This window comes from Hyaena hyaena, unplaced genomic scaffold (genome assembly GCF_003009895.1).
Source record: "Hyaena hyaena isolate Hyena2069 unplaced genomic scaffold, ASM300989v1 scaffold_1, whole genome shotgun sequence".
Lineage (NCBI taxonomy): Eukaryota > Metazoa > Chordata > Mammalia > Carnivora > Hyaenidae > Hyaena > Hyaena hyaena.
Window position 1 is genome coordinate 10964560 of NW_024080633.1, and position 20651 is coordinate 10985210.

The 20651-nt window shown below is 61.4% G+C and overlaps 2 protein-coding genes across 6 annotated transcripts; both read right to left on the bottom strand.

Annotated features, from left to right (window-relative positions):
* Positions 1 to 2: 2 nt before the first annotated feature.
* SPATA2L (spermatogenesis associated 2 like) lies at positions 3 to 4060 on the bottom strand. The gene is made up of 2 exons (XM_039226309.1): positions 3689 to 4060; positions 3 to 2018 (listed from the first exon to the last, which is right to left on the bottom strand). The coding sequence occupies exons 1-2, from the start codon at positions 3989 to 3991 to the stop codon at positions 1080 to 1082; spliced, it is 1242 nt and encodes a 413-aa protein (XP_039082240.1). The 5' UTR covers positions 3992 to 4060; the 3' UTR covers positions 3 to 1079.
* A 5113-nt stretch (positions 4061 to 9173) lies between these two features.
* Positions 9174 to 20605, bottom strand: VPS9D1 (VPS9 domain containing 1). 5 transcript variants are annotated; one of them, XM_039226655.1, is made up of 15 exons: positions 20457 to 20605; positions 19062 to 19137; positions 16985 to 17077; positions 16716 to 16878; positions 15247 to 15358; positions 15110 to 15172; positions 14724 to 14776; positions 14533 to 14620; positions 14241 to 14326; positions 13383 to 13900; positions 12270 to 12399; positions 11815 to 12023; positions 11455 to 11551; positions 10294 to 10398; positions 9174 to 9980 (listed from the first exon to the last, which is right to left on the bottom strand). In XM_039226655.1, the coding sequence occupies exons 1-15, from the start codon at positions 20553 to 20555 to the stop codon at positions 9887 to 9889; spliced, it is 1986 nt and encodes a 661-aa protein (XP_039082586.1). In that variant the 5' UTR covers positions 20556 to 20605; the 3' UTR covers positions 9174 to 9886. The 5 variants fall into 5 exon arrangements, with proteins under 5 accessions (XP_039082586.1, XP_039082596.1, XP_039082612.1 ...); XM_039226659.1 differs by having other exon boundaries at positions 9889 to 10014; XM_039226665.1 differs by lacking the exon at positions 16985 to 17077.
* Between the last annotated feature and the right edge of the window lie 46 nt (positions 20606 to 20651).

The window sequence follows — 20651 nt, forward strand, 5'->3', positions numbered from 1 at the left end:
GAGCAGGTTCAATGTCATTTAATGAACTTTTGGGTTCTGACTCATGACATGAAGGTGGTTCTCCAAGTACTGGGAAGGGGAGGTGCCCAGTGAGGAGGGGCCGGCACAGAGGACAGGCGCCTGTCCCCTCTAGTCCTGTGGGTTACTAGTTCCTGAGACCCTTCCCCCAGGAAGAGGGCTTCTGCTGCCTGTGTCGAGAGTTTGTCTGAGTAGGTGGCTACTCATGAGCCCAGCCCACATCTTTAGCACTGGACCCCGGGTGAGTTCTCAGGGGGGAAGCCTGTGCGGCAGAAGGCCCCAGCAGGGTGGCTTGTGGGGTGCTGATTGCTCAAAAGCCCCACATTCCACCTGGAAGGGAGTGACCGCCTGTCCAGGCTCCACGAGCCGCCTGTCTGCCTACTCTCTGGACTTTGCGGGAGCCTGCGTACTCTGCTAGAAGATCAGATCGTCTCTCCCGCTTGCGGGCCCAGCTTCTCGGGCCAACTGTGACCAGGGCACATGGGCTTGTCTCAGGCCAGCCCTCAGCCCATTCCATCAGCAGGGGCGAGGTCAGCCATGTAGCTGGCAGAGAAGAGCCCTGACTGGTCACAGTGGTGCTCCGTGGCTCAGTGTCACCTGCAGGCCCCCAGGGACACCTCTGTGAGGAGAATCTCTCTGCGACACTCAGAGGGAGGCAACATGCCCTGAACCGTAACTGTAGGGATCGGTCAAGAGCTACAGGCTGGGCGTTGGGCCCCCACAGTGGGTCGGGGGAAGGAGTGAAAGAGAAGGGAGAGGGCCCTTCACGGGCACAGGTGGGGTGGCCGGACACAGACGCAAGCTCGACTCCTCCACCAGCACATTTGGACCTAGGCTTGGACACCGGGTGCAGGAGGTGGGGAGCCGGTGGCCCCAGGCGGGTGCTTTCCACGGGGGGCAGGAGCCCACCTGCTCTGTGAAGCCTGCGTTCCCCACCCCGCTGTGCCCGGGAGTCCCCAAGGGGAAGTGTGGCCGGGACTTAGGCCTGAGGAGTGATGAGGCCCAGAGAAGCACCACAGAAACGGTCTCTGGAAAGCACTTGACCCAGGGCCTGGCTGGGCTTAAGGTCGGGCCCCGGGTCCGTCATAGAGGAGGGCATCCACCTGTGCGCGCTGCAGCCAGAGGCGCTGCTGGGTGTCCCCGAGCAGCACACGAAGTGAGTGACCTGGACGGCAGGTGGGCAGGGTGGCACAGTGCGGGGCGTGCAGCTGGCGGCACGTGTCGCAGCAGAGGGTGGGCAGGGCACCAGGGGCCAGGCAGCCGTGCACTTGGTACCCGGGGGACTGGGGGCTGGCCCGTCCTGACCTCCCTGGGGATTTGGGAGCAGCCAGGTCCCCAGGCCTGCCTAGCAGCTCTCGCCGCATGGAGAGGAAGGAGAAGGGCTCCGGCTCGGGCTCCAGCTCCTCCTTCAAGGCCCCGTACGGCGGGCTGCTGGGCTGCGGCAGCACCTCAGCCTCCCCCAGGGCCTCCCAGGCCCCACCCCTGGCACCCCACAGTTTGGCGCTCTGTTCCCAGAGTGGAGACCGGCAGGCCAGCTCTGGGGCCGGGGAGCCGGGGCCTGGCGAGGGCCCGCCGTACAGGCTGGCCTCCTCGGAGCCCTCCTCTTCCTGCAGGCCCTGGTATAGGTCCAGCTGCGTCTGGTACACAGTCGGGGAGCTGCGGGGGGGCAGAGGTGGCGGCTCCTCTTCCCGGGCCAGCCGCTGCTGCAGCCAGGCCACACAGGAGGCCACGTCCGCGCTGGCTCGCCGCGCCTGCAGCAGCTCCTCGGCTGGCAGCACGCTGGTTCCCAGCTGCGCCAGCACCTCGCCCAGGATCTCACACTCCAGCCGGAGGGCGAAGCAGCCCAGGGCTACTTGCACCAGCTGGTAGGCGGGCGGCAGGGCGGCCATCATCAGGCGGTGGTTGTCCCTGGGCACGTAACCCATCTTCTGGAAGCTCTGGATGAGGAGGTCCTCTGAGAGAGCGCCTTTCAGCACGTGCACGTAGCCCCCAGAGAAGGTCTGCAGAGGAGGGTCCTGGTAAGCAGCAGCCCACTCTCCTGCAGGCCCAGGCCACACTCGGCTCCGTTCTGGCCTCGGCCGGCTTCAGAGCCCAGCAGCCTCCGCCCAGGGCCAGGCGGTTTCGGGCTGTGCTGTTGCATCCGTGAGAGGAGCTTCTGAGCAACACGTGCTCAGGCCCACCTCCGGAGACCCGTTCTGGGGGGGGGGGGGGCAGGCCCAGCTGATAATCGGAGGGAAACAGAGAAATCTCACTTCCCTCGGGGTCCCCACCTCCTGTCACCTCTGAGGCTTTGCTGAGACCTGGTCCTCCACAAGTAGGGGTGCTTTTCTGCCCCTCTGATCAGGCAGCCTCCCCAACACGTCCTGAACTCCACCCTTTCCGCTTGTCTTGGAGCCTTTCCCCATCGAGACTGAGGCTTAGCCACTCATTCTGCCCAACTGTGCATTCCGTGCTGTGGGGCGGCTCTAATGTGCAGCTGGGCCGAAAGCCCGGGAATGCCGGCCAGGAAAGGGCTTCCTAGGTCGCAGTTGTGTGAGGAACTAGAAGGGCTTGAGGATAATGGTCTTGTGTGTCTCCCAGTTCGGAAATTGTATCACCCTAGGATCCTGTCAGCACCCCTCTGCTTACAGCCTATGATAACACCTCCCGCAGACTGAGCCCTACTGTGTGCAAGCATCGTACTTGGGGCTCTGTCTTCACTTCTCATGACAGACCTGGGACGGGACTATCCTCGTGTCCACCTCACAGATGAGGAAATGGGTCCAGGGAGCTTAGGTAACTTGCACAAAGCCACACAGCCAAGAGGAAGTAGGTAGGACCGGACTGCACCGAGGTCTGACCAACACTGAAGCACATGAGCACAGGGGAGGCCTATCCTGCCCTTGGCCCTGAGGCTGCCTCCTGCCCTGTTATCTGAACGGAGGAGTGAAGAGTCCTTGAACCTCTGACCAGCAGGTGTCCCCATGAAGCAATAGGCTCTAGAGCTCACCCTCTGAGAGAGAGGGGGAGTGGGGGGGGGGGGAGAAAAGCTGCCGCTGCCATGGCAACCAGCGGAGGTGGACTCGCCCACGTGCCCAATGACATCAGCACCTTCCTACTCTTCCAAATTAGCTTTGAGGGCCCAAATGCCTACCCCCTCAGCAGGCTGGCAGCTCACCTACAGGGGTCAGGCCAGCCCTGGGCACAGCCTTGGGACCTGAACGGAGTGGTGGGCTAGTTCTGTGGCCAGTCCAGACCCCCAGGGTGCACAGCGTCCCCAGCTCTTGCCGACTCCACAGGGATACGCCCACCCAACACAGTCCTCTGTAAATGGGATCATGGAGGGATTAGAGTGACCATGGAGCCTCAAGTCCCTCTCTCGCGCCTGTCCTAGGATTTGTGCTACAGGAGCCACGGGGCCACTTTGAGGAGGGCAGTGATTCAAGCTTTGAGGAGCAAGGATCCCCCCGGGGTGGGTGGCCTCCACCCACACCATGTTTTCAGCCCTGGGAGTGTCCAGGGGGGCCTTGGCCAAGAGCTGCCCCGAAGCTCCCAGAATTCCCCAGGGCACACTACGCCCTGCGAGACCCTCCAGGCTCGGTGGACACCTGAGGTCCCTTGTCCCGGACGGAGCCCTCTGGCCCGCGGTGCACGGTATCCCGGGGAGGGGCCCCCCGGCCCAGCGCCCTACCTTGATGGTGGAGAACTCCTTCCTCCAGGGCAGCAGGTACAGGTGCACGGCGGCCAGCTCCAGCAGCTCGAAGGCGCGGGCCAAGCCGCGCAGCGCGGGGGCCAGATCGGCGCGGCCCCACAGGCCGTCGGTGAGCAGCGCCAGCGCGTCGTCCTGCAGCGCCCCGTGCAGGTCGAAGTCTTCCACCAGGATCTGCCAGAGCACCGCGCGCAGAGACGGGTCCCCGCACACGCCCGCGCGGCCGCGCCGCAGCTCGCGCTCCAGGCACAGGCGGTAGTCCTCGGACAGCGAGCTGCTGCCCATTCCGGCGGGCGAGGGCCGGGAGTCGGGGGTCAGGGGCCGCTCCCCGCCGGCTGGGCGCCCCCCAGGGCCCCCCCCCAGCATCCACATGCCCACCCCGCAGCCCGGCGGCCCCGCCAGCTGAGCGGACCCCAGGATACGGCACCCCGCCAGCGGCGCCCCCGCTCGCGAGCAGGGCCCCGGCCTCGCCCGCCGACGGCGCTGCGGTCCCCGCCCCTCGGCGCCGAGCGCTCCCGCAGCGGGGCCCTTCCGCCGCCAGCGGCTCCGCCCACCCGGCCGTGACGCTCGGGGGCGGGGCTTGCTCCGGGCCCGCCTCCTCCGGCGGGGGCGGGGCCGGGGGCGGGGCCTCGTGCCGCCGGCCTGAGCACCTGCGCGGTGCACCTACCTGTGCGGCCCGCTGCCGCCGTCTCCCATCCGTGCGCGGCGCCGGAGCCGTTCGCGGCCGGCCCTGGGCCGGGGCTCGGGCGGCCTCAAGGCGGGCACACGAGGAAAGGTGCGCCCAGCGGCCGCCCCTCCGAGCCGGGCCCTTGGAGCTCCGGCCGGGGGAGGGCGCGGGTGCTGCTCCAGCGTCCCAGCTCCGGCCCAGCGCTGCACGAGGTGAGCTTCGCCGCGGTCGGAGCAGCAGCCTTGGGTGGGCGGGGCGGCCTCCCCTATCACCTGGGGGTCCCCGAGGCGGGGTGAAGGCCGCGTCCTGACTCGGCCAGCGCCGTTTCCAGGCGTCTGGGCCGTGGCCGGCGGAGCTGAGCAGGGCGGCCGCTCCCTGGGGACGTTTGTTCTTGCTCTGCTTTGGGCTCTGCTCAGTGCTAAGGCCACTTGGGTGGAGGAGGGATGGGAGACAGTTAGTCCTCGGGAGTCCCGACTCAATGCAAGGAAGGTCTTCTGTAGAACCTGACCACCCCCGGCCCCCGCCGGCCCCGGCAGGCTCTGCTCCTTGGCCTCTGGGCCCCTCACCTCTCCAGGGCACTGTTGGCCTTGCCTGAGGAAAAATGTCTCTTTAAGAGGTTTCACTCTACAGTGCCCTGCAATATCGTCTTTGGAGCCTCAAGTGGGACTTTTAGAAGAAATACAGTAACAAAGCAGAAGAACTACGGTAACAATCTCCTTGAGGCATTTTGCCCACCACCACTCAGCATGGCGGTATTTCACTGTATGCTGAGCCCCGCCGTCGGGGCACGCCACACCTGAGGGACAGGTAGCTTCTGGTCATATTCTGCTTGTATGCAGAAGGTTGAGCTTAACCACCCTCTTCAGTTCATTGCTGAAGTCACCACGGTCTTCAGATGCGAGGCCCCTCAGGTTGCGTTTACCCAGGGCCATAGCCCCCACCCCTAAAAGAAGACCGTTAAGTGTGGTGAAGAGGCGTCCCCGGTGCACATCTTGCACAGCGTGCGGGACTGTCTCTTCACCTCTAAGTGCAGGGTGTTCTGCTCTCACTCAGCTTCCTCGAGTCTGGCCTCCGTCTCCGTCGCTGTGTGGGGCTCCAGGCCCTTGCTCCGTGCTGCGTGGCTCTTCTCGGTGTCACTTGAATCAGGGCAGAGCTTTGCACCTGCTTCCACACAAGGATGGGAAAGACATTGATTGGTTTTTCAGATTGAATCATTAAAATACCTCGTCGTGGTGTTTGCTCTTGGAATCCAGCCATCGTGTTGTGAGGTAGCTGGCAGCCACTTGAGGAGACCTCTCATGGGACTGAGATTCGTGCCCACCTATAACCTGGGCACGTGAGCATATTTGGAAACAGGGTCTTTGCAGATGTATCAAGTTAGGACAAAGTCATGTTGGATCAGGACGGACCCTAGATCCAATATGGCCGCTACTGCTATGAGGAGAGAGAAGGTTAGCACAGATCCATAGGGAGAAGGCCTGTGGTGACAGAGGCAGAGACAGGGCTCCGCCTACAGCTACAAGCCGAGGACTGTAGGAGCCGACAGAAGCTGCATGAGGCAAGGAAGGACTCTGCTCTAGCACTTCGAGGGAACATGGCCCCATCGACATCTTGCATGTAGACTGCTGGCTTGGAGAACTTTGATAGATTTCTGTTGTTCTAAGCAACTCAGTTTGTGGGATTTTGTTATGGCAGCCACAGGAAACTGAATACAGGCCCCACACGGTTCTGTCTGAGAACATAGTGGAGACAGAACGTAGTTGTTCTGTCTGACCCCTGACCGAGGTCCTAGCTGACAAGCATCCACTGCAGATGTGTGGACAAAGCTCAAATGACTCTAGCCCCCAACAATAGGTCACCCAACCTGGAAGCTGGCTTAGCTGGTGCTGGGGGGTCCAGAGACAGGCTGTCCCCACTGAACTCTACCAGATGGAAGATTCGTAAGCAAAGTGACTGTTGTGTAGAAGCCAGTGCGTTGGGATGGTTTGTCACACAGCAATAGATAGCTGGGACCATGCACATTTACCACATCTTCCCCTCCCCCCTCCTGGGGATGGATGCTACACTGTCTCAACTCCATCTGTATACATGTCTTCCTGTGACCTTGGCTACATCCAGGAGCAGGGCCGCGAGGTCAGGGGGTCAGCTGGCATTTGCTGTGGCTCAGGACTGCTGCTGCCTCTTGACTCTGCTGCCCAGTACAGCCCTCGCCGTGTGGCGGTTTCCAGCACCTGCACGCCACCATGCTCAGCTTTCGGGTTTCCACCGCCCAGTGCACATGACCTCTATCTTGTCACTGTGTTACTTTGGACTTCTTGATTTGTTATGGCTTAAACATTTTTTTTAAATGTTTTATTTATTTATTTCTAGGAGAGAGAGAGAGAGAGAGAGACAGCGTGAGCAGGGGAGGGTCAGAGAGAGAGGGAGTCACAGACTCTGAAACAGGCTCCAGGCTCTGAGCTGGCAGTCCACACAGAGCCCGACGCGGGGCTCGAACCCACGAACCGCAAGATCATGACCCAAGCGAAAGTCGGACGCTTAACCGACTAAGCCACCCAGGCGCCCCTGGTATGTGCTGTTTTTTGATAGCAGCCATCCTAATGGGTGTGAGGTGGTCAGACCACAACTGTTAACCCCAATCCCATGGAGTGTTCTGTTCTGAGGGGCAAACTGCACCCCAGTCTCTTCATTATCGAGGCCTGGACTTCCTCTTCNCTCCAGGCTCCGAGCTGGCAGTCAGCACAGAGCCCGACGCGGGGCTCGAACCCACGAACCGCGAGATCATGACCTAAGCGAAAGTCGGACGCTTAACCGACTAAGCCACCCAGGCGCCCCGGCTTAAACATTGTTTATGGTAATTGGCTTTTTAAAAATGTTTTATTTATTTCTGAGAGAGAGAGAGACAGAAACAGCGTGAGCAGGGAAGGGTCAGAGAGAGAGAGACACACACACAGAATCTGAAGCAGCTCCAGGCTCCAAGCTGTCAGCACAGCGCGATGCGGGGCTCGAACCCACGAACTCTGAGATCATGACCTGAGCCGAAGTGGAACGCTCAACCGACTGAGCCACCCCGGCGGCCCAAGCTTTTTTTTTTTAATTAGTGTTCTTATTTATTTTTGAAACAGAGACACACCGAGCATGAGAGGGGAGGGGCAGAAAGAGAGGGAGACACAGAATCGGAAGCAGGTTCCAGGCTCTGAGCTGTCAGCACAGAGTCCAATGTGGGGCTTGAACTCACAGACCGTGAGATCATGACCTGAGCTGAAGTCGGACGCCCAGCCAACTGAGCCACCCAGGCGCCCCATGCTAATTAGCTTTTTAAAACTCCCTCCTCCAGGCGCCTGGGTCGCTCAGTAGTTAAAGCATCCAACTTTGGCTCAGGTCATGATCTCACAGTTCGTGAGTTCGAGCCCCGCGTCGGGTGAGCTCGTGCCCTGCTTTTCTCTCTCTTTCTCCGCCTTGTGGGACTCTCTCTCCCTCTCACCCTCTTTCTCTCACATCAACCAAACAATCAGTCAGTCTCCCTCCTCTGTAGACAGCCTGTTCCTAGTCTTCGCTATTTTTCTTCGTGGCCTTTTTCATGTTGATTTGTAGGATTTCCAGTGGGAAGACTGGATTATTCATCGATGGGCTCAGAGTTTCTCATGGAAAAGCAGCCTAAGCACAAGCCTATCTGACTGCAGTGCCTGGAATGGTGCCAAAAAGACTGCCCTCACCGGGCCCGTCCCCAGAACGTGGTCCCTAGTGTAAAGTCAACAGGCACTTCCACTGTCCGGTTTAGCTCAAGACGCACCTTCACCCTCCATCTGCTCTATGAAGGGGCCTTTAAAACCCCATCCTTGCGACGTCAATGCCGAGGCCTGGAGCAGGGTTATACCTCCCCCCCCCCACCCCCCCCACCCCAGCTCCATGCTTGGCTGGGTTCCCATCCAGGCCTGGAGTTCTTAGACGTCTGCACTCGCAGGAACATAAGCAGAATGCCAGGGGGACTGGGTGGGTGCTGGCCTGTCTGTTCTTGGGGCACTGGTGGGCAGGGGACCCCAGGCTACAAAAGCTCCTGACACAAGACAGCCGTCCCAGGGACTTGAGAGGCCTGCCCCAGCCCGCTGCTGGGCCCTGCACCTGACCTTGGGGTCTTGACTGCAGGTGCCTTAGGCCTCTAGAGTGGGCCTGCTGAGCTCACACCCATCTCTGCCATCATAAGACGTAGCCTGGAGAAGGCCCTTCACCTCCCCATGCCTCAGGTTCTCGTGGGATTCTTGCGAGCATAAGCCTGCAGAGCACTTAGAATATTGCTGGCCACAGAGTACCCCACAAACACCAACTGAGCTCTTTCAGAAGAGCCTTTCACCAGGGAACCTGAACACTACCCCCATGACTAGCCTCTGGGCTGGTTGGGCCCAAGCCACCCGTCTCAGTGGCAACTCAGGTTGCCAGGGGTCCCCCCTTCCCTGGCAGGTGCTGCCTGAAGCTGGGGCTGGGCTGCCTGCTTTCTCTTCAGAGGTGACGCACATTACGACTCAGAGCACCCATGCGTCTTTCCCATCTGGAGAATGCAGATGTTTTCCTGAGGGTCCTTCGGGCCAGAGGCCCTGCCCAGCCCACTAGGCTCTACAGAGCATGTCCCGTCCTAGAGGGTGCAGCCCTAGGGAGATCCCTCTCCTGCCCCCCAGAGGTCAGGGGTGGTCGACCTCAGTGGGCTCTGGGACTGTCTGGCTCTTGCTGGTCAGCAGGGGAGGTGGTCACCCTGTTTGGGTCTCCACACAGCCAGTGGGGTGGGGAGCAAGCAAGCTGTGCAGAGAGAGCGATCAGTGACCTCTTTATTTCTGGCCGTGTCAGTGGCTGCCGGGGCACTTCACAGTCAGAGTGGACGCTGTGCTGCACGCAGGCGCTAACCCTCCGGTTCACGCTGACCCAGAAAGGGACACGCCGGGGTGGGAATCAGCCAAAGGCCCCAGGGTGTCCAAAGCCTACTGCCAAGGGTGGGCACGGCTCAGAGGCCCCGGATGTGGGCGGGTGCCCTGGGGATGCCTGGGCTCCAGAGGAGGGTGGCGTGGTCAGCCCAATAAGTAAACAGCATAGTGTCAAACCACCTGGACTCCAGGCCTCAGAGGCAGGGGACGGGGACGCTCCCTTCTTCTAACAAGAAACGGGCCCTGGAAGCTGTCGCCAGGGACGGGAAGGGAGAGAAAGCAGACCTGCCATCTGCCAGGCCTGCGGCCCCCTCCCTACCCTGGAGCTGCGGGGTCTGTGAGGGTGTACAGGGCCCAGGGGAGTCCACAGCTCTGGTCTCCCTGCACAAAGCCTCTCGGAGGCTGAGGAAAGAGAAGGGCCTCGTTCCTAGGCGCCGATTCAGCTCAGCTCTATCCTCTGAAGAGCGGAAGGGCCTCCCTCCTCAAGCTCCTGGGGGGCAGACGTCAGGGCGGGACGCGAGCGCGAGCCGCACCGCAGCGGCCTGCTGCCCCCGGCGGAGCAGGAGGCTCCGGGGCGTCCGCAGCGGCCTCCGTCCTCCTCTACTTGCCCAGGGCCCCCCGGGGAAGCAGCTCCACGTAGCTCAGGGCGCTCTGTAGTGACGTCAGGCAGTAGCCCTCCTCTCCAATCAGGTACCTGTGTAGAGGTAGGCACGGGCGGCGCCTGTCACCTGCCGGGGATGCACAGAGGTGCCCTGCACTGTGGAAGGGGCGTCTGCCCTCCGGGGGCAGGGCCTGGACACTCCGGTCACACAGGGGTCTGTCAGGGAGGCTGGGCTTGCGGACAGATGTGCTCAAAAGATGGCCCCCCAGGTCCTGTCTACGCAGTGTGCTGAGCAACGGGCGGTGGGAAGGAGCTGGAGAGGGGACCACGGGCCAGGTGTAGACGTGGCCCCGCAAGCTGGGAGCACGTGCCCCCCGCCGGCCCGACTCCAGCTGCGGGCTCCTACCCCTCGTGGATGAACTCCTCCAGGGCCGCGCATTCTGACACCAGCTGGGGGAGGCCGCTTCTCAGCACCACAAAGGACAAGATGGGCAGCAGGTCGTCCGCACCGCTGTTGGGTAGAGGCACGGCTGGCCGGGAGGCTCCGGGGGCCAGTGTGGCTGCTCAATCCCCATAACCCTGCAGCCCCCAGCTCGGCCTCCGGGGTAGTCCTGGGCTTGCCGGGTGCTCTCCCTGCGCCCCTCCTGCCCGCCTGCATGGGGGAGTTGGGAGTAGACTCAGGTCAGCGGCACTGGCAGCCACTACGGGCAGCAAGACTGTCCCTGAATGGGGACCCTGTGCTGCAGAGCCCGTGGCTGGATCAGCGGAGGTCCCCACGAGGGAAGTGTCCCGGGCTTGCCCCGCCAGCCTGCCCACGCCTGGGGCACAGGACAGTGGAGAGCATGGCGCCTGTCCCGGGCGGCCTGCTTCCGAAGCCTGGGATCGGAGCCAGGCCCCTGTGACCCTCCCGAGAGCCATCTCAGGGAGCGGAAATGGTGCCAAGGGAGGCCCCGCGGGACACACAACACCCTGGCCCGCAGGCTGGGGTCTCTGGGAGGGGCAGACTGTGGCTCAAGTGTGACCACCAACCAGGAAGGCCTCACACAGCGGGAGCTCCGGCTTGCGGCCCCGCCCCCAGGGCCCGGGGCGCCACACACCTGCGGGACGCAGACAAACCACAGCACGGGCCTCTCTGGCTCCCCAGACGCACAGAGGAGAGAGGTGACGCGGGGCTGAGGCCCGGGCTCAGAAACACTTTCAGTCCTACAACTGTTTCCCCCACAGCTACCTACACAGTAGCCGTGTGGGTAACTGGTGAACGGGCTCCCCCACCCCGACCCTGTAGCTGACGGCCTGTCTCCTGGCGCTGGGGTTGGTGAGGGTGGGCGTCAGTCTCCCTCTCCTCCGGTGCAGCTCCTCCCTGCCGATCTCACGCTCAGCTGACTTCTACCTGCCTCCAGGCCCCGGGGGTAGGTAGGTGCTACAGCGAACCCACCAGGTTCAAATGACAGGGGTCTTCAGTAGGACACTGGTCCCTGGGGCAGGGTGGGTGGCCCCTCCCTTCCCCCAGGCCTCTGCAGGCAGCCCCTCACTTGCTCACCCCAGGCCGTGGGCTTTTGGGACTCACATGGCTGCGGCGCCAAGCTGGGGTCTGGCCTCAGACGCGGCCTCCTGGGCCCGGTAGTAGTCCTCGGCACACGCACAGATGACCCGCAGGACCCGCACTGTGGCGCAAAAGTGAGGCTTCAGGAGGGGGCTGAGGGGAGCCTGTCCCAGAACGAGCCCCACCCGTCACCCGTGGCGCCAAGCAGGGCTGGGACGCTCCCTCCCGAAGACCTTGCTCCCACTCGGCTTCCGTCCTGTGAGACACACCCGCCTTTGACCGGAAGAAGTGTGCACCTCAGAGGCGGAGACCCCAGGTCACCCTCTGGGAAGGGACCTCATCCCACCAGTTCTCCCTCCGTCCTCCCAAACCGCAGCCCCTCACCGATGCACTCCAGCTTCTTCTGCGGGCAGCTCTCGAGGACCAGCAGCCCCAGCTCCTGGGCGGCAGCACAGTAGGGGTAGGCGCCGGCTGCCGAGGCCCCCGGCTCCCGGGGCAGGAGCTTCGCGGGGACGCCGATGGCTGTGGGGGGCGCGTTCCTGTAGAGCTCCATGCTGCGGCCCAGGGCGGCCTCCCGGAGGCGGTGCACGCTCCTGGGGCAGAGAGAGGCTGGGCTCAGCCGCCCAGGGGACCTGCCGCCCAGGGGACTCTGCCCCAGCGCAGAAAGCAGGGCCAGAGAAAGCTCGGCCTGCCCCGAGGCACGGAGTTCTCGCAAAGCAGAAACGTCTGAGGACGGCCTTCGGCCTTCGAGTAAAGCGGCGGCCGGAAGCATGGTCAACAGTGTGCCTCGGGGACCAGCGCGTGGGGAAGGCCCCCGCGGGCTGAAGCTGGGGTCCTACCTATAGAGCGCCAGCAGCAAGGGCCACAGTGGGGAGAAGAAGGGCTCCTCGATGCAGGCCAGGCATCGGTCCTTGGAGGCGGCCACATTCAGGCCTTCGAAAGCCAGGAGAGTCAGCGAGAGCAGCCTGTCTGCCGGGAGCAGAGCCGGCACGATGGCGCTGTGGGGACAGCCAGGCCCTCCGGCCCCAGGCTGGCAGCCCCCGGAGGTCATCCCCAGACAGCGCCTGTCCCCCCCCCCCGGCCCCCCTCCTAGAGCCAGCGTCCGTGTGGGCAGAGCCACAGTGCTCTGGCTGAACCTCCCCCACTCCCCGCAGGCTCCTCACTCCCGTGTCGGTGGGGCCTGGGCTCAGAGCACTCAGGAGCCAGAAGCATGGCCAGCTCCCCTAAGGAACCAAGAAGACAGGCTGAGAAAAGCGAAGGGCAGCCTCCTTCTGAAGGGTCTGCGCCCCAAACTGCAGGAACCTCAGGAACTTGAGAAGCACATTTAAAGGCAAGACCTGAGGCCCAGGGAGGTGGGAGCCCCGTCCAGCGTCCCTCACAGAGCTTGGGCCCTACTGGGCCCCCCTCACCGATTCTTAGGAAACCCTGAAAGCCTTCCTCCTTGGAAGTCACCAGCCACCCCAGACCCCAACCCTCAGGGAATCCACACACTATGCTCAAAAATGGAAAAGGCCGAAGAGACAAGCCCGTTGTCAGCAGCAGGCTGCACACACCCAATGGTCCTCGGTTTGGAATGCCCGGAGTCGAGCCCTATGGGCCAGTCAGGACCACCCGGCAGCCAGAGGCTCTGACAGCAGACCCTTCCCCAAACAGAGGGCTGGAATGAGGCAGGCTGCCTTCTCCATGCAGCCCAGCGAGGAAACGACCCAGGACGGGGAGCCCTCGGGCCCGCCGTGCGCCCAGCTGCTCTCCGAGCAGGGTGCATTCCCGGCTGCCCGGGGAAGGGCAGAGAGGGCTCTGCAGACCAGGCCTGGCTGGCCACCATCCAGAGGAAGGCCGGTCCTCCCCGGGGCCTGTCCTCGGCCTGTGAAAAGCTCTGTGCCGGGTCCAGGCTCCAGAGCCCGAGCAGCTCCCTCCCCCCACACCCGAGCTGCGGGCACGCTGGCCCTCACCGATGGCATTGTGTATGTCCTTCACAGTGCTCTTCAGCTGCTGCGACAGCGGCTCCGTCTTCACGCCTGAGGTCTGGAGCTCAGGCGGCCTCCCGCGCCCCCGGCCCCACCCCTCAGAAGTGGCCAGGAAGTGTTCGAGGTCTTCGAAGGAGCTGTGTTTGCCCTGTGCGCCCGTCAAGGTGTGTGCCGGGGGTGAAGGGGGCCCGCCCAGGCTGCCGTCTGGCCCTCCCTCTGCGGGACAGGGGTGCAGCGGGGGGCTGGGGGGGCTGGCGTGGGTGCCGTCTGCAGGCCGAGGGGCTGGGCTGGGCTCCGCCGGGGAGAGCACACAGTAGAGACTCTGCGAGGGCCGGAGCCGCCGGCTCCCAGGAGCCCGCAGCCCGTCGGCGTCCGGGGACAGGGAGCAGCAGCCGGGGGCGGAAGCGGTGCCCACGGCGCCCCTGCTCACGACGGGGTAGAGCGCCCGGTACACCGCGCACTGGAGCTTCTTCAGGAGCTGCGAGATGGGGTGGTCGGGAACGCTGCGCACGGAAGAGGGGGCGTGGGGCTGCGGGACCGAGGCCGGCCTTCACCTGACGTCCACCCGCCTACAACACGGCCCCGCGGGACGCGTTCCGGAGAGCAAGCCTCCAATTGCTTCCTTGAGAGTGAACGTGGCACGTCAAGTCTGACCCGCCCCCTGAGAAGGCCGCTCAGAGACCCTGAGGGCAGCTGGATGGGACACCTGCAGCCCCAGCGCCTCCGAGGGAGCCTGAGTGCGGTGCGTACAGCCACCCCTGGCCTCCCCTTCGTCCCTTCCTTTCTGATCCTTTCGGCTGCTGTCAGGGCCAAGTAGGGGGTAGGGGGGAGAGGCCCTCGTACCTGAGCAGGTGGGAGACCAGGCTGGTCACTAGCGACAGGTCCCCCGGGCTCTTCTTGAGCTGGGCTCTCCAGTGCTTTGGCCAGTCCTGTAGGGCAGCAGTGTCTGAAGAGCATGGCGGGGTCCCCACATCCGTCGCTGCCAGGGCTGCTCCCCAGGCCAACACCGCACTGTCCATGTCCTCTCTGGGGCACAGGGACGACCCAACGCCAACAGGCCTCGGGACCGCCCCCCCCACCGCCCCCAGAATAGCAACCTGTGACGCCACCCCCGCGCCCAGCTGCCCGGACTCACGTGGTCTTGCTCGTACTCGAGGATGGCAGCATAGAGGGCCCGCTGCTCCCGCTCCTCCGGAGTCAGGGCGACCTGACTACAGAACCTCCTGGGGAGAAAGACGAGGCTGGGGGCCTCGGGGCTGGGCAGGCAGGTCACGGGGTCCCCACCAGTCCTCTCGGCTGCCCCGGGACCTACTGGAGGAGACGCACCTGTCGGCCGCTTCCTGGAGCCGCAGCCGGCGCTCCTCCATCTTCCTCTGCAGCTGGGTCAGCAGGGTCAAGGCTGTGTCTGTCCTGAGGACCCGGCCGCCAGGAGGTATGGTCAGGCGGGGCGGGGCCGGGCAGAGGAGGCAGCAGGGCCTCGCGACTGGCGCTCGCTCAGGGAAGGAAGCAAGCCCTCGCCGACCAGAAGGGTGGGGAGGAGCCCATGGGTGCTGAGAGGGACAGAGGGCCTGTGTAAAGGCCGGGAGGGCAGAAGCCACCCCTCAAGGGTAGGCCTCTCTGAAGCTGTCCCACACTCCGCCCCCGGCACCTTTACTTCCCACCTCACCCCCTTCTCCCTCAGCTCAGGACACCAGGGATGGCGGAAAGGATACGGTCTCCTCCCGGGCTTTGGCGATCACAAGGTTCTCCATCACCTGCCGCTGCAGGGACAGGGTCTAGGAAGGAAAGGAGAAAATAAGGCCTATTCCTCTTCCGCCACCAACCCAGACCCTCCCTGGGAGCCGCTCACCAGAGATGTCTTCTGCATGGCCTGGCTGGGGTCCAGACGGGCCATCCGGGCCTCATAGGCGGCCCTCAGCTTCTGATTCTGCAGGGAGGCTTCCTCCAGAGGTGTCAGCTCCCTGCAAATGGAGACAAGCTGCTGTCCGGGTCCCCAGAAGCCCTAGAATGTTCTGTGACCTGAGGGCCCTCCCTGACTGTGCTCTGAGACCGTAAGGTGAGGAGGCGGTGATGGGGGCAGGCAGGAAATGGAAAGGAGGGAGCAGGTCTGGAGTGGGCCGGAGACCCCGGTCCCCGAAACCTGGGCCTGCAGCCACCGGGCCTCCTGAGGCCTGCACACTGTGCTTGTCGCAAATCAGTTCCACGCGTTTGGCGATAACACGGACCTTTTTACAGACATCATGTGAACCAAACAGCCAACCTCTTTCCGCCGCCCGTGAAAGAGACCCAGGCCTACTCATCAGAAATAGCTGTCGAGAGCCACCCCCCACGCTCCCACCCAAACCGCTGGTGTCACATGTCCTCACGCTTCCACGGTAGGAGAGGGTTAGCTGTGAGGACGCCGACTCGGGAGAGAAAGTGTGTCTTGGGACGAAGTCCTCTGCTCGGCCCTGCCCCACGACTGCACATGCAGAAATGATGGGCCTGGAGGCTTCTGAGTCCAGCGGCCCTCACGGCCTGGCCGCAGCACGGCCAGGAGGACCCCGGCTTGTTTTTCCTCCTGGGGGTTCTTCTGTCGCGTCTCAGCGAATTTTATCAGTTCCAGAAGCTTACATACTATTCTCTCTTCAAATAATGCCTCTCTTCCGCTTGCTTTCTTCTCTTTATCTGGAACTCCAGTAATCTCGTGTGAGATCTTCTCTCTCTCTCAGATTTTGTCTTTTCTTTCCTCCCCCTATGAGCGTCATTCTGGGTATCTTTTGATTTTTCAACCAATTCGCTCATTCTTTCTTCAACTACGTCTGCTCTGTTGGTATAAACCTGACCACGTGTGTCTGTGTGCGCGTGTGTATTTTCCCTGGAGAAAATAATTTATTGTTATTCTTTCCAATTAGTTTTTAAAAATAATTCTGGCATTATATTTTTTGTTTTCCTTCTGTGTGGTTCTTTATTTGTTGAGTTATACTTCATGGCTTTTTGTTCCTTGCAGCTATTTTCAACCTTGCTTTTTACTTTCGTGAATAAGGACAGCACGGTTGTTTTGTGGTGTGTGCCTAAGTCCCTCTGAGTACTCTGCAGGTCTCTTTCAGCCATTACTCTGTAAGTTTCTGGTTTCTTTCTGTGCTTGGTTATTTCTCAATGAGTGTCATTTGTGCACGTCGAAGATGCTTTTGTCCGAAGGGGATTTGCATCTGCTTTTGTCAAGCCCAAGGGTATTTCAGTTCTGGGACCCATTTTAACTAAATTCACTGTGGTTAGCTCACTTTGCCGGGACTTCAAACCCAGGCTCAGCCCACCTTCCATTTTGCCCCAGCTTACTTCTTAGAACTTTGTGACTCTACCACCTGAAGCTTCTGGAAGATTTCGGGTGGCAGAAACGGAGAGAGTTTCCCCCCTTCATCTGAGTACACCCGGCGATGTCGGCTGGTACTTGAGGGGACAGGAGCAGCCGCAGGCATGGCTGGCTTCAGGCATGTTTTCCCTGTAAGACAGACATAAGCAAGGGTCAGCCTGGAGCCCAGCGTTCCACGGAGATGCAGACGTGGGGGGTGGGGGGTGGGGCGATGCCCCAGGAGCCGGAGACCCACCAAGCTTGGCAGCTGTTGACTGGGCCCTCTCCAGACACTGCTCAGCCAGCTTCAGCATCTTTGAGGTGTCCAGGGCCACAGGTTCCCCACTTTCTGGGGATCAAGAGACAAAAAAGCTGGTCACTGTCACCTTTATTATTAAATAGGTTTTTGCTGAGACAAAAACAAGGACAAGTTCGTCCCTTCCTCATCTCCCCCTCCCGGGTCGCCAACCCCCGCCCCGTCCTCATCTCTGGCTTCTAGGTGATCCTACCTCCTCCTCGTTTCTGATCATCTGCCCTGGGTTTACCTCCTTTTTTTTTTCTTTTTTTTTTAAATTTTTAAATGTTTTATTTATTTCTGAGAGAGAGTGTGAGCAGGGGAGGGTCAGAGAGAGAGGGAGACACAGAATCTGAAACAGGCTCCAGGCTCTGAGCTGTCAGCACAGAGCCCGAAGAGGGGCTAAAACCCACGAACTGAGAGATCATGACCTGAGCCGAAGTCGGACGCTCAACCGACTGAGCCCCCCGGGCGGCCCGAGCTTTTTTTTTAATTAGTGTTCTTATTTATTTTTGAAACAGAGACACACCGAGCATGAGGGGAAGGGGCAGAAAGAGAGAGGGAGACACAGAATCTGAAACAGGCTCCAGGCTCTGAGCTGTCAGCATGGAGCCCAATGTGGGGCTCAAACTCACAGACTGTGAGATCATGACCTGAGCCGAAGTGGGACGCTTAACCGACTGAGCCCCCAGGCGCCCCATCCCTGGGTTTACCTCCTGACACTGTGTGAGCTCTGAGCTCGGCCGGCCCAGCATCTGAGTGTCCTGTCATCTCAACTGGACCGCCGGAGCTCTCTCCCTTCCTACGGGCCTTTTCTCACCAAGGCCTTTACCTGTACTTACAGCCCTTCCTCAAGGTGGGCCGTGTAGTGGCCGTGGGCCATTTCAGAGAGACAACTTTATTGCCTGCCTCCTGGCCTCTGGCTGCGCTTGACCTCATCCCTGGGTCCTGCGTCCCCTCTTCTGGGGATCACTCGTGTTAGCAGCTGCTGTAGGAACTGCCACTCAGAACTCTTCCCTGGACGCCCCCAGCCTTAGTTTCTGGGCCACTTACTGCTCCTTTGAGAGACTGCCCCTCAGCACACTCTAGTTTTGCCACCTGATTCCCACCGAGACTGCCCCCACTCATGCCCTCAGGTCAAACCCTTCTCTGAGGACTCTTCGACCTCTCAGGGTCTTGCTCTTCCGGAACATCCCCCTGGGTGTACTACCGTGTCTGCCCCCCAGTCTTCAATCTTGGGGACGCCCGGAGCTCTGCTAAGCTCACTGGCTCTCTTGGGCAGCTCTGACTCTGCCGACCCCTACCTCTTCCTAACCATCGTGCTCCTGCATCAGTCAGGGTGCTCAGCGCCTCAAACAGAACGCACTCGCGATGGAGACCTCGATTCTGTGCACACGACCCTGCTGCTGCCCACCCCCATGCCAACCCTGTACCCATGGTGGCCCTCCAGCAGCTCACTGTTCCCTCCGGGGCTGTCTCCACCCCCTGCCCCACCAACCAGGGGCTCACCCAGCACATCTGTGAGGTCCACCTTTAAAGAACATCCCCAAGGCCTTCACTCCTTCCGTCTCCGTGGTGTCACCGCTGCTGTCCTCACTGTGGGGGCTCCCAGAGGCTTTGCCGCCATGCTGGCCCCTCTCCCACAAAACCTCTTACACCACAACAATGCAGCTCCACGCGAGGCCATGCCTGTGCCGGCTGTACCTACTCTTCCCTGTACTCGGCACCACTCTCACCTCAGCACCTTTGCACACCCCTCTGCTGGGGGTGTCGCCCCCGGGCCCTGACCTTTATGCAGCTCACTCCTTCCCAGGCTGGGGTTGTGTCCAATCTCCATTTCCATCCTCTGACAACACACATCCCTGCCTGCTCCCGCATCGCGCTGTGACAGCTCACGCTTGCTGAGTGCTCACCCGGTCACCTCCTACTAATGACCAATGGGGACGACACAGGACGACCCCAGGCCCCAGACCCACCGAGGGCTAAGCGGTCCATAATTTGTTCAGCATGGGAGGAGCAGTGAGGCTGAGATCTTTACCTCTGGTGGTTTCTACTTCTTCCAGCAGCACCTGGGAGATATAGTGGATGCTCCTCAGGTATTCCGTATATGCCTCCTGTGAGCAGGGAAGAGAGATGGCAGGGGTCAGGCCAGCAGTGGCCAACAATCCATCATGCCTGTCTCCTGCCCTTGTGGGAAACAGAGAAACTGTGTTGCTTACCTCTTGAGATTTGCCTGAGGCATCTAACCTGAGGCAGTTAGCTAGTAATTCCTCGGGTCTAGTCAGTAATACTGTGTTTGGACTGACAATATTCCTCTCCTCTAAGACTCAAAGGGAAAAAAAGGCCCAGCTGGGCACCCAACCCTCCTCTAGTTGCCTTTCTCTCCAGCACAGGAAGAAAAGACATTCTCCTTCAGTGGGCCAGCTGAAGCAGTGGACAGCAGTTGCTGTCATTTTTTACTCTGTGTAACAAGTTTCCTTCCTGTGCAACTCAGGGCCTATTTATTCAGTGGCTTTAAAAAAAAAAAAATCCAGGAGGTAAATGAGGGAGTGATTGTTGCTAACCTTAAAAAAATCACTTTCTGGCTTAGGTTCTTGGAAACCCCCTTCCTGAAGTCCAGAACAGGTACTCCTTGGGCACAGCAATCTACAACACTAGAATAGTGCCAGGTTCAAGGGTGTGACCGTGTTCGGTACACAAGGCATTTGGAACCACCACATGGTGTTTTGTTGCATCCCAGTTCTCAAATGAACCGTCTTTAAATCTACACCTCTGGATAAAATGGATTCCAGATAGGATTTCTGACTCGAGGGGACACCTGCTGTCCTAGAAGACTGGCTTGGGGGAGGCAGCAGATTGAGGGGCCAGGATGCTTTCCCTGGGCGTTGGCAGCTTCCCGCCTCCTCGGGCAGGCCGGGTGGCTCGGCCTGCTTTTCCACCTGGCTGCCACCTTTCGGACTAACACCCATTCTCAGTAACAAGCCATACTACCCTGCACGCATTTCCTTCCAAACACACTCTGAAGGCCTCTGGAAAGAGGCATCACGAATGAGCCTTTTCAGGATTCCGTCCCTTTGGGGAATCTGATTAAATCTACAGTGTCTTCCCAGAAAAATACACGTTACACATGGAATTTCTTGCCAAATATATTTTGGAGGGCTGCTTCAAAGACCCTCCTGAAAACCCTTTACAGACAAAACCCTGGTTCTAATTCCTACTCTCCGACGTCGGGAAAACCCCTCAGGAGAGGGCTGGGAGCTGTCCAAGGTCACAGGCAGACACCCGAGCCCGGCGCCCCGGGGACCGCCGGAGGGGTCCCCGACAGCGCCCACCCCGGACCCCGCCCTCGCTCACGCCCACCGGGCAGGCTGCAGGTCGGGGGCGCCCGGAGCCGCCGCGACGACCGCCCCCGCCTCGTTTTGGGTCTCCTCACCCGGGGCCGGTTGCCGGTATCCAGCTCGATGGCCCCGTTGGCCAGCTTCATGGCGCACTGCAGCGGCTTCGCCGCGCCGTCCCCGGCCGCAGCGGCCATGGCGCCGGACAGGGAAGGCTGTCGCTGCGGCGGCGGCGGCCGAGGGCGGGACAGGCTGCCCAGAGGCCGGAACCCAGCCTGCGCGGGGGCCGGCAC

Excerpts from the sequence above, each read along its gene's own strand:
- SPATA2L (XM_039226309.1), bottom strand. The coding sequence starts at position 3,991 with ATGGGCAGCAGCTCGCTGTCCGAGGACTACCGCCTGTGCCTGGAGCGC. Across the intron at positions 2,019-3,688 it reads AGGAGTTCTCCACCATCAAG|ACCTTCTCTGGGGGCTACGT; the intron begins GTAGGGCGCTGG and ends CCTCCTCTGCAG.
- VPS9D1 (XM_039226655.1), bottom strand. The coding sequence starts at position 20,555 with ATGGCCGCTGCGGCCGGGGACGGCGCGGCGAAGCCGCTGCAGTGCGCC. Across the intron at positions 15,173-15,246 it reads CCATGCAGAAGACATCTCTG|ACCCTGTCCCTGCAGCGGCA; the intron begins GTGAGCGGCTCC and ends TTTCCTTCCTAG. Across the intron at positions 9,981-10,293 it reads GAGGAGTTCATCCACGAGGG|GTACCTGATTGGAGAGGAGG; the intron begins GTAGGAGCCCGC and ends ACCTCTACACAG.